The sequence below is a fragment of the Staurois parvus genome, unplaced genomic scaffold, assembly GCF_062004578.1.
Source record: "Staurois parvus isolate SC_StPar_1 unplaced genomic scaffold, SC_StPar_1.0 ptg000031l, whole genome shotgun sequence".
Lineage (NCBI taxonomy): Eukaryota > Metazoa > Chordata > Amphibia > Anura > Ranidae > Staurois > Staurois parvus.
This window is the reverse complement of record NW_028317827.1, coordinates 5,540,136-5,558,192: the sequence shown is the minus strand read 5'-3', so window position 1 is coordinate 5,558,192 and position 18,057 is coordinate 5,540,136. Positions and strand designations below refer to the sequence as shown.

The following is an 18,057-nucleotide window of genomic DNA, read 5'->3' as shown; positions in this document are numbered from 1 at the left end:
AGGGCACCAGTGGCGGACCTGCCAATTTTGGTATTCAATGGCAAATGCCAACTGAGCTCTATGGTGCCGGGCAGTGAGCACAGGGCCCACTAGAGGACTTCGGGCCCTCAGGCCACCTTCATGAAGTCTGTTTCTGATTGCTTGGTCAGAGACACATACCAGTGGCCTGCTCAAGGTCATTTTGTAGGGCTCTGGTAGTGCTCATCCTGTTCTTCCTTGCACAAAGGAGCAGATACCGGTCCTGCTGATGGGTTAAGGATCTTCTATGGCCCTGTCCAGCTCTCCTAGAGTAACTGCCTGTCTCCTGGAATCTCCTCCATGCTCTTGAGACTGTGCTGGGAGACACAGTAAACCTTCTGACAATGGCATGTATTGATGTGCCATCCTGGAGGATTTGGACTGCCTGTGCAGCCTCTGTAGGGTCCAGGTATCGCCTCATGCTACCAGTAGTGACACTGACCCTAGCCAAATGCAAAACTAGTAAAAAACAGGTGGAAAAGATCAGTAGGGAAAAAATGTCAGTGGCCTGTTTTGGGGGTCGTCTCATTGTTGCCCATCTAGTGCACCTGTTGTTAATATTATTAACACCAAAGCAGTTGAAACTGATTAACAACCCCCTCTGCTACTTGACCAGATTAATATCCCAAGAGTTTCACTGATTTGATGCTATACTCTGATTAAAAATTGTTCCTTTTAATTTTTTTGAGCAGTGTATTACATTTTTGGTTTTGGTTTTAATACGGTTTTAAAATTGCGTCTTCATGCACCTCAGGAGAGAGAAAGTGTTATTTTACTGTTAGATGTTCCCATACACTGCTCTCGTAAATGTCTTGCTGCTCTTTTTCAATTTGTTGGAAAATTGCCTCTGGAATGTAGGTGAAAAGGTATCTGTACTCCTTGTAGATAATTTGCATGAGGTAACATTGAAGTGAAGAGAGTTGGCTCAATCTCCTGCCTCAATGTTCTCCTGGAGGCATTAAGCACTGGGTTCCCAAATTGGATGGCATATTCCCTAAATTGGGGTAACCACCGGTGCTGTTATGCAACCATCTGAGTCCCAACTCTCTGACCAAAAGGCAAGCAGCAGAGGGGGAGAAGTGCCCCTGGTGATCACCGAGAGTCCTTCAGTGCCACAGACACAGGTGCTGGGATTGGGAACCGGTCCTTGCTCTCGGTAACTACATTAAGTGCAGGGCATCTGTATTAGTGGAAGTCTCCACTATGCTCTCAGGCCATGAGACAGGCTCAGTAAAAAAGACAGCTCCGGCAAAGGGATTTTCACCTTTTCAGCCGCAGCCTCCTCAGGTGGTGAGTCTGGTACACACTCCACCAGTTAAGATGCCAAACAGGCCTCCAGGAACTGATCCATTCCCTCAACTGCAGACTGTTGCTCTAGTCCAGTGGTTCTTAACCTTGTTGGAGGTACTGAACCCCACCAGTTTCATATGCGCATTCACCGAACCCTTCTTAATTGGAAAAATAAAATATGATTTTTAAAATTCAAAACATAGGTATATATTTATACATAGGTGCACAAAATGAACAAAACCGTTAAGAACAAAGAACAAAACCATTAAAACATGATTTTCACACAAAAACAAAAACATAATAATGAATATTTACTGCACGAATCATATGAGTCGGGTGTGGGTCTTCACCTCTGCCGAACCCGCGAGACTGACTCACTGAACCCCTGGGGTTCGATCGAACCCAGGTTAAGAACCACTGCTCTAGTCCTTCTGATGAAGACATATCAACGGTTGCTCCTGAATCGGACACCCTGTCTGCATTCTAATAACTGGGTTCCCTCGGCTCAATCCCTACCAGGTCGGGGGAGCCAAGCTTTACCCTGTTAGAGCTCAGGAATCCTCCAGAGTTGTTTCATCCAATGATGAGGCTTTACGTGCGGTGACTTTCTCCCAAGCAGAGCACTCCTTCCACAGCACTCTCTGGTCACAAGACTTTTTTTTTTTTCAGGCAACGTATCAAAAAAGAAAACTTTGCATGCCTTATGCTGTGTCCAAAGTGAAATCTCCTTAATCCGGTTGCAGGCAGGACATAAGGGTCACACAGTCCATAATGGCACATGGAAAATCCCGACCTCACATGGAAGCACAGTCCAATGTCCAGAGCAGATTCCTTCTCAGGGTGGAAATATCCGTAGATCATCTTCCTACTGCTTCCATACTTTTATGCTGCCATATTGTTGAGCTGTCTCACACCTCTGTGCTGCTCTCTCCACATGTGAGTGCGCTGAACACTGCCTTTTCATCCATTTATGTGCATAGCACTGCCTCCTGACAGGACTCCAACCCCTTTTCTCAAGTCTTCTCAGAACTTCAAGAACATTTGAGACTGTTCAAGGATCTTCACCACTAGCAACATCTTCTGTTGGGAGGGCAATCCTTCCGACTATGCCAAATTATGTAGGTAAGCCCTTAGGTGACCAAATCGGCACACTCTCCACTAGGGGGCCCGGTACAACACAGGGCTGATTCGGGCATAACTAGTCCACCTGCATACAGTCCACAGCCCACTCTCTCAGCCCACACAAACTCTCTTTCTACAACATGTGCACGAATGGCGGGTTATAAACCCTTCACTCACCATTCTCCTGGTCTCCATTAACAACAACCCACAATGGTTGGGAACTCTTCCTGCATGAAGCCTCATGTCTTCTCCCAGGTTACAAGATATAGCTCAAATAGTCCATCAAACATCTGAGGCTCATGTGACATGTATCCTTTGTGCATGTATGTGTAAAAGTACTCACAGACATAAAACAATAGCACAAGATCCTACCACTGCATAATAGTCCTGTGCAGCTGGGAGCACACAGGTGATTTTATTTGCAGGACCTGTTGTCAGACAATGAAAGCCAGCTTTGAATTTATTTTGTTGTAAGTAAACAGTACAATTTCTTAGCTCATTGACTTCAATGGGAGGACTAGAGTATTTGCAAGTTGTAGTATAATCAGGCTACTGTATGTCATGTGATTATTTTTTTTTTTTTTTTTGCCTTTTTTTTTTATTTAAGGCCTTGCAGAACACAAAGACAGCAATTTTAATCTTAACAATTCTCTTGGGAATGTTTTTCAGACAGAGACTTTGCACAATCATGGCCATTAAAAAAGTGTGCTTGTTCTTTAGTTCCTTCGTATTAATGCAGACCTTGCATCAAAACTCAAGGTCTGTATCCTTGTTAGAACCCCTGCAGCTTAAAGAGAAGCAAATCTCAATTTGGCCTGGGCAGAACTGAATGTTTCAGCACTAATTGCTGTGTACATTATAGGCATGGACAGTTGACAGGCAGACTTCCTCAGTTGGCAATGTCTAGATCTGAAAGAATGGTCTCTCCACCCAAAGGCATTTCAAGCTCTCTGATGCAGGTGGGAGACACATGACATAGACCTTCTGGTGTCCAGGTTCAACAAGAACCTAGACAGGTCTAGGGATTCTTGGGCCCTCAGAGTGGATGATCTAGCCACTCTGATGGGGAAAAGCATAGATCAGGCTGAACTGATTCCACAAAGATTTTCCCTGGTCTGCTCCACAGAACAAAGGACATTCCAGTGATCATACTGCAACAAACTGGCTAGGACAATGTGGTACTTGGACTCCAGGCATATTCTTCATGAGCTTTACGGGCCATCTAGATCTTCTTTCAAAAGGGCTGGTCCACCATCCTGCTACCCGGTCACTGGCTTTAGTGGCTTGGCTTTTGAGGCCCAGGTCCTGAGGGACAGGGGCCTATTGGTTTCAGTTATCCCTATGCTCCTAAGGGCTAAGAAGCTGATGTTTTGCAAACTTTGATGATGGTACCTGGAATGTGAGGATCAACAATTGGCCTTTAGTACCATCAAAGGAGAATGCTCTGCCTCGGCTATCCTTTTTCAAAGACCTCCTGCCCTTTATGGATATTTCCCAATCAGACGTCACTTGCAAGGTTGCCTTCTTTGTTGCTATTACCTCTGAGATGGGTCTCTGAGCTAGCTGCCTTGTCCTGTAAAGAGACCTTCCTAGTGTTACACAGGGATAAGGTTGTCTTAAGGTTTAGAGCTTTTTTTCTTCCCAAGGTGGTTTCTGCCTTCCACCTTAACCAGTACATTGCCACCCCCCTCCCCATCTTCCACCCCATTTCCTGCTTCAAAATGTTACATGGTCTAGATGTGGTATGAGCTGTCCGAGTCTAACTCTCAGCTATAGCTTCTTTTCAGCAATCACATTCCATCTTTGTCCTTCCCAAAGGTTCTCGTAGAGGGTTCCGTTTTGCTCCACTGTAGCACCCTCCTAGTCAGGTGCTAGGATGTGTATAGTTAGGTTAAGCATAGCTGTGCTTCTCTGCTTACCAGAGGTAAATTCAGTGTGGTATTCTGCTTAACAGAGTGCTGTGATTGATGAGTTAGGTCTGCTCGTGCTGCTCTGGTGCTGTTGGAATTTGTCTGAGTTCTGCCCACCTTCAGGAAGCTTTGAGAGCCTTCCAGAACATAGGTAGGGGCTCAGCAAATCCACAGCATGAATATGGATACAGCCCTGGCCAATTGCAGGGAAGGGTTGCCCCATTGAATGTTGGGAGTGGGATTTATGTTCTGAAAGCACATGGGTTCAGAGTCTTTCCAAGGAGTGGATTGCACCAGCAAGGCTGGAGGCAGGCTGCCTCACCTGGCACCTGCTGCCATGCGGCCTCAGGTGAGTCGACCTGAGGACCTGAAGTTAGAGAGAGTGACCCTGCTTCTTCAGTAAGCTGACTGAGAGGAGCTGTCTGCCAGAGCTCTGTCTGGTATCACTGGAGGGTTTCGCATGGAAGATTGGAAGGAGGCAACCATTCTATCCTTGGGCCTTTTGAGTACTGACGTTGAGGGACTCTGTGTGCTTGCTACCTCCCCTGGTGCTTGATAGTCAGCATGGGTCTGGAAAAAAGGAAACGCTGGCCAGTGTTCTGAAGAGCTTGTCCAAGTGTTGCTACTGCAAAGGACTTTTCTCAGCTGCATTACCTGTGGGCTGTTGCAGTCTGTCATAACTGGCTTATACCTGAGGAGAAGTCTGCTATCTGCTTCAGCTTAGACTTCATAAGTGCTCAACTAAGAGATCAGCTAGATGTCCTCAATGTGAATAGTTCTGATTTTGGAGTATCATACTACCTATCCTACCTATCTTAAGTCCCCATCCTTATCCCCAGTTCTACAATAAAACTCCAAAAACAAATATCCCCTAGACTGGTCATTGAAGACAACGTCAGAAGTGAGTGTATTGTTTTTGGCGGAAGAAATACACTGTGTCTGGCTGCGGGGAAAAGTAAAGGAAAACCAGGACATCATACCTTCGGGGGTAGCGCTACACCACCCTTGCAAGGTGGATTAGACAAGTCATTATTCAGGCCTATACTCTAAAGGATACGGTACCACCTTTCCCTTTTCTCAGCTTCAGGCATCTGGTTCTCAGAACTGCAAGGCTGCCAGCTGGTCTACTGTTCACATGTTTAAGTTTTACCCTGTGGATTTTCATGCCTCTCCCAATGCCACTTTCAGTTGTCCTTCGGGTCCTTCAAGCTGCTCTCTGGGTTATTGAGCCCTTTTTTTGATCTGTTGTTCTGTGGACTTATTGGCAAACTTTCAGTTGGACTGCTCTTGGAGATCCAATGGTTTAAACCCTGAACCTGTGTCCTGTTCTGTACTCCAAAAATAGGATTTTGCTGGTGAGTCAGAAAATCCTAATTTGTGCAGTTACCAAGCAAAAAAACCAATTTTTTTGCAATGATCGAAATAAAACTTGCAGTCCCACTTTAAGCTGAGACAGAGGTCTCCCTGGTGGTTGCAGTGAAGGGAGCTGGCATCAGTGCACCAGGGGTGTTGGAGCATTATCAAAGAGAAAGGCGCTGCTCACCAACCCAGTGCATTAGTATGTAGATGAATGTGGCCTCATCCAGCGCCGCTCCAGCCGCACCCCCTGGTTGAGGCCACATTCATCTATATACTAATGCACTGGGTTGTTGAGTGGCACCTTTTCTTCTCTTTGAAACATGTTCTAATAATATATTTAACACACCAAAAGTGAGCAAATATAGGAAGATCATTGTTGGGAATTGTATATACTTTTAATATAGCATTATGCTGTACAAACAGAAACCATCTTTGGGTTATGATTACATTGTTTACACATATAAACAAAGCCAATTTAGCAAGTCAGTGAGCTTGCATGTATTAGAACTGATTTATGGCTTAGGAAAATTATTTTTATTATGATAATTATTTAGGAAGAATTTTGATTCTGGCTAGCTGTGCAGATAATGTTCATTCTTGAGATAAAATTGAATTCTTGACACAACGCTAATTTCAGTTGTATATTTTGCAGAAAGCAGCATGAAGTACATTTTCTGTGAAAGAATGCAACTTTGTTCCGTGGATCTCCTTTTGCTCATGACTTGTTTATTATTGAGCTGCAGTTATATTGTCTGTCTCCTTACCACCTCTGGTTTTATCAGTATTGAATGACCCTAAATGATTTCTAAATAGGCATCTCAACAATCATCTGTAAAAAATACATTGTGAATGCTTGTGACAGATTTTACAAATATAATTCCCACTTCAGAAGCATTTTCTTTTTTCCTGCTTGACCCAATCTCCAACCTCCTGTGTCATTCAGCAGGATTATTTGCAAGCAATGTCTCCATTACCAGACAATGGTTTGGTGGTGTTTACTGTGCCGTTTCCTGAATTTCAACACAATTTTTTACAATCCTACCATGCTGTCTAAAAATCATTTATTTTACAATAATGCTGTACTCTTTCAAACACAATTTAGACTGACAGAAGGAAGGAGGCACCTAGAGGCAATACTTTGGTTTTCTGCACTAGGAGCCCAACTCACTTGTACTTGACATGGGGCTTTTGATAATGAAAACAAATAACTTCTACAGTTACCCATGTGCTTACGCTTAAAGCCAAACTCCAGGCAAACGGCTACATAAACACACAGATTAAATAAAACACAAAATACATACAGTATATGAGAGCTGTTGCACCTGTCAAAGGATTTAGCAGGTCTGACACAGTGGTTTCCAAACTGTGGCCCAGGGGCCAGATGTGGCCCTTTGCTTGCCTTTATCTGGCCCCTAGCTCACTATTCCTCCCACCGAATAAATGCACCATTCATTACACTGACACCAACAACAGAGCATAATTCCTAACACTAATACTAACAATTGGGTACTAAATATACCAATGACCCCAACTATGGGGCATTATTCCTCCCACTGATATCAACGAGAGGGCAGTATTCTTCCCACTGACACCATTGATGGAGCACTATTCCTTCCACTGATACCATCAATGGGGCACTATTCCTTCCACTGATACCAATAATGACGCACTATTCTTTCCACTGACACCAATGATGGGGCAATATTCCTCCCCACTGATATCAATGCGAGGGCACTATTCCTCTCACTGACACCAATGCCTGGGCACTAATCCTCCCGTGATAGCAACAATGGGGCAGTATTCCTCCCACTAACACCAATGCTTGAGCACTATTCCTCCTCGTGATACCATCAATGGGGCACTATTCCTCCCATTAATAGCAGTGATGGGGCACTATTCTTCCCACCAACACCAATGATGGGGCAATATTCCTCCCCACTGATATCAATGCTGGGGCACTATTCATCCCACTGACACCAATGCCTGGGCACTATTTCTTCTGTGATAGCAACAGTGGGGCAATATTCCTCCCACTAACACCAATGATGTGGCATTGTTTACTCTCCTTGAGGACAGGGCACTTTCTACTCTCACTGGTCACACACTGTCTGGCCACCTCAAAGTCTGAAGGACAGAAAACTGGCCCTTTGTTTAGAAGGTGTGGAGACCCCTGGTCTGGCAGGACAGAGGACCTGACATTTACTCAGTTTTATAGTATTGCTCCTGTACCAAATTACTCATCTTCTTATGTTTCTCAGGGATTTTATTGTTAAGGATTTCCCACTGGAGTTACTGCTTCTACTGCCCCGTAATGGAGTTTTACTCCTCCTGCTCCAGCAGGAGTAGTCTCACTTTACTTGTTCCATTATCTGTAGTAGAGAATGATACAAACCAAAATTCCTGCAGAGAAAGTAAGATCCTCATCATGGCTATGATAACTGGGAAGAACTACAAATTCACACCCAACAATACAGCCTGCAGAGCCTAGAGAGAGAAATCTCGATGTTGTGAATCAGTTTAGTGCCAGTCTATCCTTCTTCACATTTAAAGGGTCACTCTATCAAGATATCAGGTGGACTTGCCCTTTGTACTTTCTGCCGTTTGACCAGTCAACTCAATATATACATTTTGATAGTATGGTAGAAGTATCAACCAGCCTCTTATATTTCTCTTGTCTATAGGATAGCTGCATCTGAATTCCCGACACCTCCCACTTTGCTGTTTCCATGAAAGTGAATCTATTTTTTTTTTATTATGCTAAACCTAACAACAAAAATGGAATATATTACAGCTTTGTAATCCTTAGATATGGCGGCTGCATTTGCTTTTTTTTCAGACTTTCTTCCCTTTGCCAGTAACAGACCTGTGCAAGGATGATAACGCTCAGTCACCATACTGTGTCTATGGAGGAGCAGCATTATCACCCTATGACAGGAAGTATTTTAAGACCACAGAGCACCTCATCCTCTCCATCTCCATACCAAAGAGCAGGTTTTTTTGTAGTCTACAGAAAGAACTGGAAACAATGCAAGCTAACAGTCAGTTGAGGCAAAGAACACAGGAAGTTTCAGTTCATTTCTGCCAGGATCCAAAGATAGGTTTTTTTTTTTTTTTAATACACTCATTTTTATTATTGTACAGGATTTACATCTATAGCACATCAAAAGTATATAACAAAATGCTTGTAATGTTTTTGGAACTAAAGGGAGCAAATAACAGAAGTTCATAGTTATATACACTTACATAGGATGCCATTGGGCAATTCAACCCATCAATCTCCATCCATATTTGCTGAATCAGATTACGGTGGATTGGCTTTTAATACGATCTGTCAAGAGAATCAGGTATTTTGTAGAGAGGCAACTGTACACGCTCCATGAAAACGGAATCAATGTGCCTGGGGTGGTGCAGGTGGGTGATTTTATGGAATGCGGCTCTTTGTCTTATAAATGTTTCCACTTAGTTAGAAATGAAATCAGCAGTGAAGCCACAGGAAAACAAAGCACGGGATTTCAAGCCTCACAGCACATTTATACTAAATTGTATTTGCAAGAAACAATATCAAGATATTCTGGCATCTGGGATTTCCTTTTGTATGGCTTGTCACGCAGGCTTAGGTGCATTTTAGTCTGAACTTTCTTTTTGCCTCACGCGACAGATACAGAAGTACAAAGCAGAGAAGCGACAAGCGTGGGAAGAGCTACAGAGAAGAGATGAAGAGCGCCTGGAGCAGTTGAAGAGAATAATGACGCAGCAAGCTGAAAAAGACAGAGAGCGGTAAGAGCGGAGTTGGTGTGGTGCAAAACCAATGCGGTTTCCTTAGTAAAGTGGTCCTCCCAGCAATGTTGGGCTCTTTACTGTGCAACTCCTCCACCCTTCCAAGTACCGGTAAACAAGATTGCTGTAGTACTGTTGGAGCTGCAGGAAGTCATCTTCTAAGGGCCCTTTCACACTGGCTTTCCAATCAGGTCTGCATGTCCATTTTTTCAGATGGACCTGATTGGAAGCTCAATGCAGCTCTATGGGTAGGCTGATGTAAACTTGTAGACTTGTGTCCGTGTACACCTACCTACTTCCAACTCCGTCTAGGCCTAAAATAAAAACAGAAAAGGGATGCGTACATTTTTATTTTTCTGGTCCTAAATATGATGGATTGGAGGTTTTCTGATGTAAGTGGACACAAGTTCGTTCACATCTGGCCGCCCATAGGTGCCCTTGCTCTGCTGTGTAAACATGGACACAAACCAAATAGGCACAGAAGTAAAAAAACTGAAATCCATCCTGTTCAGCTCTGATTCAGCATGGGATCTGCTTACGAATCCCCTACTGAATGGAGCAGAGGGGCTCTGTGTGAAAGGGCCCTAAGGCTAGCTGTATGCACTTTTCTCTTGTAAAAAGAGAAGTACGAGCTTTTGTTTTCCCCATTTATACTTACCTAGGTGGATGCAGCATCGGTCCAATGCTGCGTCTGTCCCCCACCGACTAAGTGTGAGAACTCAGATCAGATGACTGCTGATCGCTGAGTTCTCACAGCTGATCTGAGCAGAGAGCGGGACTGTCAGTCACCGGTGTCTACTCTGCCATCCAACGCTCACTGGAGCGCTGGGCTGTGGAGGTGGAGGGAGCGGCTGGCTCAGACTTTCAAAAGTCAGGTGCCGCTCCAGACTCTGGGGTGGATACCGACCTTAAAGTCAGATTCTTTCTCCAGCCTGGACCAGCTGAGTGACATCAGCCTGCTTTCAGTGAGTACGGGTCACAGGAGTGCAGAAATAACTGCTTTCCTGTGATCCACAGGAGAAGTACAGCCAAAGAGCTTTGGCTGTACTTCTCATTTAAGCCCTGCAGCTGTCTATTGATGTCAAAATGTGGAGAGAGTAATTTCCCTTGATGGCTACTGTATTCTGACACCCACAGCTCTCTGAATACCCAAACAGTGGCTGCATCTGATAGGTTGAAGTCACTGGTCAACTGACAGGTTTCCACCCGCTCCCTGAATTTTTCTGTCAAAGTTCATTGAACTGGCTGTTCCTGGCAACTCCAGCAGGAATTGGCCGAAATTCAAGCCATGTATGGCTTATCATAATATTATTATTATTATACAGTATTTATATAGCACCAAAAGGTTTGCTCAGCGCTGTACATTATAGAATTCCTTGGTTCGCGGGAGAAGCCCACCCATCTCCTGGATGCCCCATTGGGATACTACCAATACATTTTTTGTCAAAAAATTTCATTAATTAGGACCCAAAAGTATCTACCAGCAGTTCCAGTGCCATTCATCTACTACTTCAAACACATTTGGGTTTAAGGATTAGTTCTTAGTTATTTGTATCCATGGACATATCCTTGGTTTTCAGTTTTAACTGGTAGTCTGATTAGGTCTACTTAGTCTAGTTACTTAAAATATTGAACAAATGATTATATTTAAACCAATTAAAAAGACAGAAGTGTTCTATAGTCCAGAGTCGTTACTGTATGTGACTGGCTCTAGAGATTCTCAGAGAGTCTGGTAATTCATTTTTATTTTTTGCTAATTGTGCAAGCTTGGTGTTTTTTCAGAAAAAGAGATGTTATCACAATGATAAATTGTACCATTTGTGCCTCTGAATGCAGGAATCATTGCTGCCTCCCTAAATGTATCAACAGAAACGGTTTAAAAAGAATAATTCTGGCAATAGTCCTTGGTAGTTATTTACTGAACAAAAATGCCCTGGGCTCACAGAAAGTAGGTGTCATTCATTCTGCGGAGAACAGCACTGGAATGGAGGTTGAATAGTGCAGTGAGCTCTGTTTTTTGTGTTTTTTTTTTTTTTTTTTTATTTCATCAACTGCTGGCTAATTGATTTTTTATTTATTATTATGAACCAGAAGTGGGTATGGTATTAATAATATAGAGATAATAATATTAGCCACTTCCCCTCTTGAGGATTTACCCCTTCCTGACCAGGCCATTGTTTGCATTAAATTGCACCCAAATTAAATTTACGTCCTTTTTTTACCACAAATTGAGCTTTCTTTCGTTTTTTATTTTTTTGTGCTATAAAAAAAAGACCGACAATTTTGAGAAAAAAAACAATATTTTTGATTTTTTTCTATTAACCACTGCCAGACCGGACACTTTTACCCCCTTCCTGACCAGGGCAATTTTCAGCTTTTAGTGCTATCACACTTTGAATGACAATTGTGCGGTAATGCAACACTGTACCCAAATGAATTTTTTACCATTTTTTTGAGACAGATAAAGCTTTATTTTGGTGGTATTTATTCACCACTGGGATTTGTATTTTTTTTTCTATGTAAATGAAATGTCCAAAAATTTTGAAAAAAAGTGTTTTTTTTAATAAAATTTTGCAAATAAATAATATTTCATCATAAATCTTAGCCAAAATTTATTCCGTTATCTTTTTAGTAAAAAAAAAAAAATCCAAATTAGTTTATAAGCAAAAATTATAATTTTTAAACATTTTTTTTTACATTTTTATTATATTTTTTTATATTATTATTTTTTATTTTATTTTTTACATACTGTCACCCTAGCAGTACAGTGTCACCATGGTGACACTGTACTACTTGTGGGGGGTGATGATTTTTTATTTTTTTTTACACTGATTGCTTTTACACCCATATAGGATGTAAAAGCAATCATTTCTCTTTCTCTCTGTGTGCATTCTTGCACTCATTGAGAAGTACTGAGTGAGCTGTGATTGGTCACAGCTTGTCACATCGTACAAGGCTTTTGTGAATAGCCTTGTACCATGTGACCTCTGTGATCATTCACAGATTTCACACGTAGTAAGCAATGATGTCACAAGTGACATCTTGCTTACTACTTTGCATGTGATCACTGATTGGCCAATCAGTGATCACATGATCGGGACCTCGTACAGAGGTCCCGTCCGACGATCGGTGTTTCACTGTGTCCGGAGGACACAGCGGGCACCGGATCGCGGTGCTGCGCGCTCCCAGGGAGCGCGCACAAGCGGGGTGCGGGGAGGCCGTTTATAGATGGCCACCCGACCCTGCAGTGCCACCGTCCGGCCGTTTATATACAACGGCCGGACGGGAAGTGGTTAAACATGTCCAGTAAAAAAAATTTTAATTCAAATTTCGCCATAAATTGAGGCCAAAATGAATTCTGCTACATGTCTTTGCTAAAAAAAATCCCAATACGTGTAAATTAATTGGTTTACATGAATGTTATAGTGTTTACAAATGGCAGTATAGATGCTGTTTTTTTGTTATTAATTTTTTTACTAGTAATGGTGATGATCCGTGACTTATAGCGGGACTGCGGCAGGCATTCTGACACTGGGGGGAACTGACTTGGTGTCACTGACATCCCCAGTGACACCAATACAGTGATCAGTGCTAAAAAAAAGCACTGACACTGTACTACGGGCACTGGGCAGGAAGGGGTTAACATGAGGGGCGATCAAAGGGATAACTGTGTGCTGTGTGCTGTTTTACTTGTGTTTGTGTGTTTGTGCTTCACTGTAATCACACTGCTTTGCATGGCTGTGCTGTGATATATATGTGATTTGGCATACCCGTGTCACCCTGTAGCAGGATATCTGCTATAGGGTGGTCGTGAAGCGGTTAGCAGTGTAGTAACAGTATCCCTTTAGAAATTTTGAGTTAATAGATAGCCCCACTTAGTGGCAGACTGTTACGGATCCGCCAGGTGGCACCTCTGGCAGCCCACTAGGCGGAATCACCCGGAGCGTGGGGTCTAAGTCCCGGTCTGCGTTTTCACCAGGGCCCCTGATGGTGGGGATGGACTTGGAGCAGAACCAGGACCAGGTCACGACCTCCGAGCAATACCACCCGTGGCAGAGGGAGCCTCCGGGGATAGAAGTAGGACAGAGTAGAGTCAGATGTGAGGAAGCCGGCAGGACCTGGCAGGATAAACCGGCGGTTGTCACCGTGGGAAATGGCGTGGTACCGAGACAGTAGGCAGAGAGTGGTCAGGTCACACGCAGGGTCAGTTACCGGGGTCAGTCCGCAGAATGGTCAAACAAGCCGGGGGTCGGGACAGGAGAAGGCAGCGTAGTCAGGGACAATCCGGGTCAATCACAGGAGAAGGCAGCGTAGTCAGATAATCCGGGTCAGGGCAGGAGCAGGCAGAACGTCAAACAATCCGGGTCACAATCACAGGAAACACAGGTATCAGATCAGACCTTGCGGCGATTTGTGACAGTGCAGGGCATCTTTAAATATCTGTCATTGGTCGCCCGAGGCGCGCCCGCGGCTCCTACTGCACATGCGCTGCCTCCTGTCAGCCGCGGCCCGCCGGGATCTGGTGCCTGTGTCCCAGCGTGAGCCGCCGCTATTGCGCATGCGCCGGGGACAGAGCCGCGGCGGACCCTGACACAGATGATGGGGGAAAGAACACCTAATATACAAAATATTAAACACCTGTTTCATAGAATGCTGGGTTTAAAATCCCATATCTCACTCAGATTTTACTCATATGGCATAACCATCTTGTATGTAGATCATATACAGTGAGTGGCTCCGTTCAACGCATTTCACAGTAAATCTTCAGGAATTCAAAGGTATTCCTAAAATAGGTATATACAGTCATTACCAACATGTATAATAGTAGAACCTTTGACTATTTCTGGAAGGTTTTACCCCCTTCATGACCTGAGCATGTTTAGCTATTCAGCGCTATGCTTCTTTAACTGGCAATTGCTCATTCATGCAACGCTGTAGCCAAGTGAAATTTATATCACATTTCTTACTTTCTGTTATAAAATTTTGCAAACAAATAATCTTTCTTCATAAATTTAGGCCAAAATGTAGCCTTCTACTTTTCTTTGGTAAAAATAACCCAAATCAGTGTAAAGCATTTAGTCTGTGTGAAAGTTATAGCATCTACAAACTATGGTGTATATACAGTGTATTTGAAAATTGATCAGTTCTGATGTACTGATGGCCTGTCTCATTTCTTGAGGCCCTAAAATGTCAGGATAGTTCAAATACCCCCAAATGACTTTTTTTGTAAAGTAGATCGTCAAATTTATTCAGTAAGGGGCTTGGTGAGTTGTTTTGAAGTTGTAATTTTTTGTCACAATTTTTGGGAAAATTAAGAAATGAAACACATTTTTTTCACAATTGTTTACATAACATCACCAGTGCAGTACAGCGTCATCATATGATGGGTGTGGCTGTGGTCAGGGATAGTGACTGGTGACATGTCTGACTAGGAGATTTTTTTGCTGTTGTGTCACAATTATAAACCCTACTCATTTCTTATAAAGGCCTTTGAAGTGATCATTGCAATCTATGGGAAATTCAATATTTTTCTGGTAGCTATGTATCGAATGTGGCTTTACGTTAAATAACCAGTGTCTCGTAGTTTAATATTGTAGATCTCTTTGTTATAACATGGTTATAATGTTTTTTTAAAGAATGTACTCTTCCTAAACAGATATAAAAGGTCACTGCAATATCACCTACTGACATCATTTGTGGATTCAATGAGAAAAATTTGGTTTAAACTTTCTGCTGGAACTCCCTACTCAACCCTACCTTCCTCTGGAATTTACTACTTCGCTTCCTGTGTCTGGCATTGACTACCCACTCCCGTCCCCATCTCTAAAACTTCCTACTCAACGCTCCTCCTTCTATGGTACTCTGTTTATTATTAGTCACCCCCCACCCTTTCACCTTTTAACCTCCCTTCTCATCCCCTCTCTATCTCTTGGAATCTTACGCCTTCTCTCACAGGAAGTTCATCCTCAGCCTTCTACCTGTAAGTAGTGTAACACTGATAAGAATGTAGTAATAGCCTTACCTGCTGAACATTAATTTTTGGTGGTCTTGTTTTTGCGAAGAGCAAGAGGGGGGCAGATTCTTCCAAGGAACCTCAAGAAACCATGTTTGAATTATTGAAATTTACCCTCTTTCTTGGGTTTACAAGGAACATCAACATAGCTGGGACAGGGTTGAATGTCCTCTGAGTTAATGTCCCCTCTCTATTCAGAAGTGAGGTCCACATCCCATCTTTCCTCAGATATAGGTTTCTAACTTTCCTCATTCATGATGTTCCATGCTTCCTCCAATTTTGGTTCCCAGTCTTCTTATGGCTTATGGTCCCATTTCTCCTCTGTGTCAAGGTCCCAATTTTCTGCAGTTGGCTCCCATATGGTGGTGAACAGAGGAAACCGATGACATTCTAGAAATGCTTCCCAGTCCTCCTCGGTTTCGAAGGTCCTAATTTTCTCCACTTGGCTCCTGTTGCATGGTATTCAGAGGAGCCTGGAAGCTTTCGGGAAGCTATTCTTCTTATTTCTCCTCAATGTGGAGGTCTCAGTTTTCTCCAATTGGCTGCTCTTGGGTGCTGGTCAGAGGTGCCTGAAAGTCTATATATCCTTCTTCTCAATTTCCTTGGTTTCTAAATCCCAGTTTTCCCCACTTGGCTCCTTTTGGGTGGTGTTCAGAGGAGCCTGAAAGTCTCTCTCAAGAGTACATTTTTCTGAGAGTTCATCCTTCCATTTTCCCTCAATGTTGAGGTTCAAATTTTCAACAACTGATTCCTCTTGGGTAATGTTCAGAGGAACTGTAGATATGTCCACTCTGCATTTCTTGAATAAAGTAAAGCACTGAAGACACAAAGAAATGGCTTTCATTCAAGTGAAAAGCAAGCATCTGACCTTAGGCTGTGAGCCCAAGGTTTATTTATCTACAGGTATTCTAAACCAAATAGTAAATCCGATGGGTCACTTTCGAATTTGAAACGTTGGACACCAAACCCTGGCCAGTCAAAAAAGTGTAGCCTGGTGGATACATATGCCCATATAGGTCATGTCATGTCACTGGTATTCTCAAAACTTGTCATACTCAAATGAAAAAACTGTCACTTTTCTGAAAACAAGGAGACAGCTATATCATTTTTGTCAGTTTCCTGTAATGCCCTGCATAGCAGGCTGGGAGAGAAAGTGATTGGTAGGGAGTGATTTTATCCAATCAACAGGCGGGTGTGTGCCTCTCCTCCCAGGTTGTTTCTTATAACTACCATGGATGTCCTTGGCTGTGCTGTCTATGGAGAAATAAAGTTCATAGAAAAGTATTTCCTCTGTTCGTGTCTGGGCCTCAGCTTTGTATTTTGGGTGACATATGGCCAATAGAATTGCTGGAGAGCTACTGAGCAACTGTTCTGACTGGTTACATGCAATAACTTAACCTCTTCCTGTTGTGGGTTTATTATTGTGCAGCACTTGGGGTTAACTTTTGTGCTGTGCTTGGGGATAATTATTAAGCCTTTATACCAGGGGTTGATTATTGTGCCGTGCTTGGAGTTAAAGTGGAATTCCAGCCTAACACAAACTATGCTTAAAAATGTTCCCCCACTACCTATCCATTGTATCCTGTGATCTGAATGCTTACCTATTTTGAGTCTGCTCTGGTCCTGTCACATGATACTGCAGCTCCATCTCCCCTGTGTCGGTGAGCTGCAACTGCAAGGGAGAGATGGGAGTACTGACAACAGCTGGGATATGAAAGCCTGTTGGTGACATTATGGCTTCCAGATTCCAAGCCATTATCAAGTGTTCTCTCCTCTCATGTGCATCTGCTGCTCACTGACATAGGGAATCACATGACCAGAGCAGACTAAGAAACGTTTGGTATATAGATATTTTGTACACATTAGATAAGATAGGTAGCAGGAGGGGGGAGGTAACATTTTTAAGCATAGTTATTGTTAGTCTGGAATTCCACTTTAATTAGTGTGCTGTGCTTGCAGGTAATTATTGTGCTGAGCTTGGGGTAATTACTGTACCAAATTGAGGGTAAATTATTATGCCATATTCAGGGCTAATTATTGTGCCACTGGTTAATTGTTGTGCCATGCTGGGGGTTAATTATTTTGACATTTCTTTGGAGTTATTGCTGGTCCTAATATATGCTGGGGTTTGTTGTCAGGGGTTATTATTGCCTTACAATATATGGGGGTTATCATTGCTGGCCTTGACACCTGCTGGGGGTTTTCATTGCTGGCCTCAACTGGGCTTATTTCACTCCTACAATCTCTTCAGTGTACCCAAGTCTCTATTTTGTCTATACAAAGATGTGGAAAGGTGGCATACTAAAAGCCATAGACCATGAAGAAACACAAATTGTTCATTAAGGGCATTTATGACCACACCCACTCTTCAACCACACCCACAAGTGAGTGGTAGGCGGTGCGTTGCAGTACATTAGCTTCCCTCTTTATACCCCCAGCACCAACAGAGCACCCCCCCAAAAAATAGTTTGGAGGCACTCTTGCATGTATATAAGACCCAAGACAAGTGTTTGTTGCATTGTTCAGCTTTGCCTGAAGTTGGCTTTTGCCTTATGGCAGACTATAGCA

General features: G+C 43.1%; 1 protein-coding gene across 2 annotated transcripts in view; it reads left to right on the top strand.

Moving 5' to 3' along the window:
• The window catches only part of CCDC148 (coiled-coil domain containing 148), a 309,952-nt gene that overhangs the window by 263,518 nt on the left and 28,377 nt on the right, over positions 1-18,057 (top strand). For both annotated transcript variants that reach the window (XM_089659739.1, XM_089659740.1), the window contains exon 12: positions 9,358-9,476. In XM_089659739.1, coding sequence (XP_089515865.1) covers positions 9,358-9,476 — 119 coding nt within the window. The remainder of the gene's footprint in view (positions 1-9,357; positions 9,477-18,057) is intronic.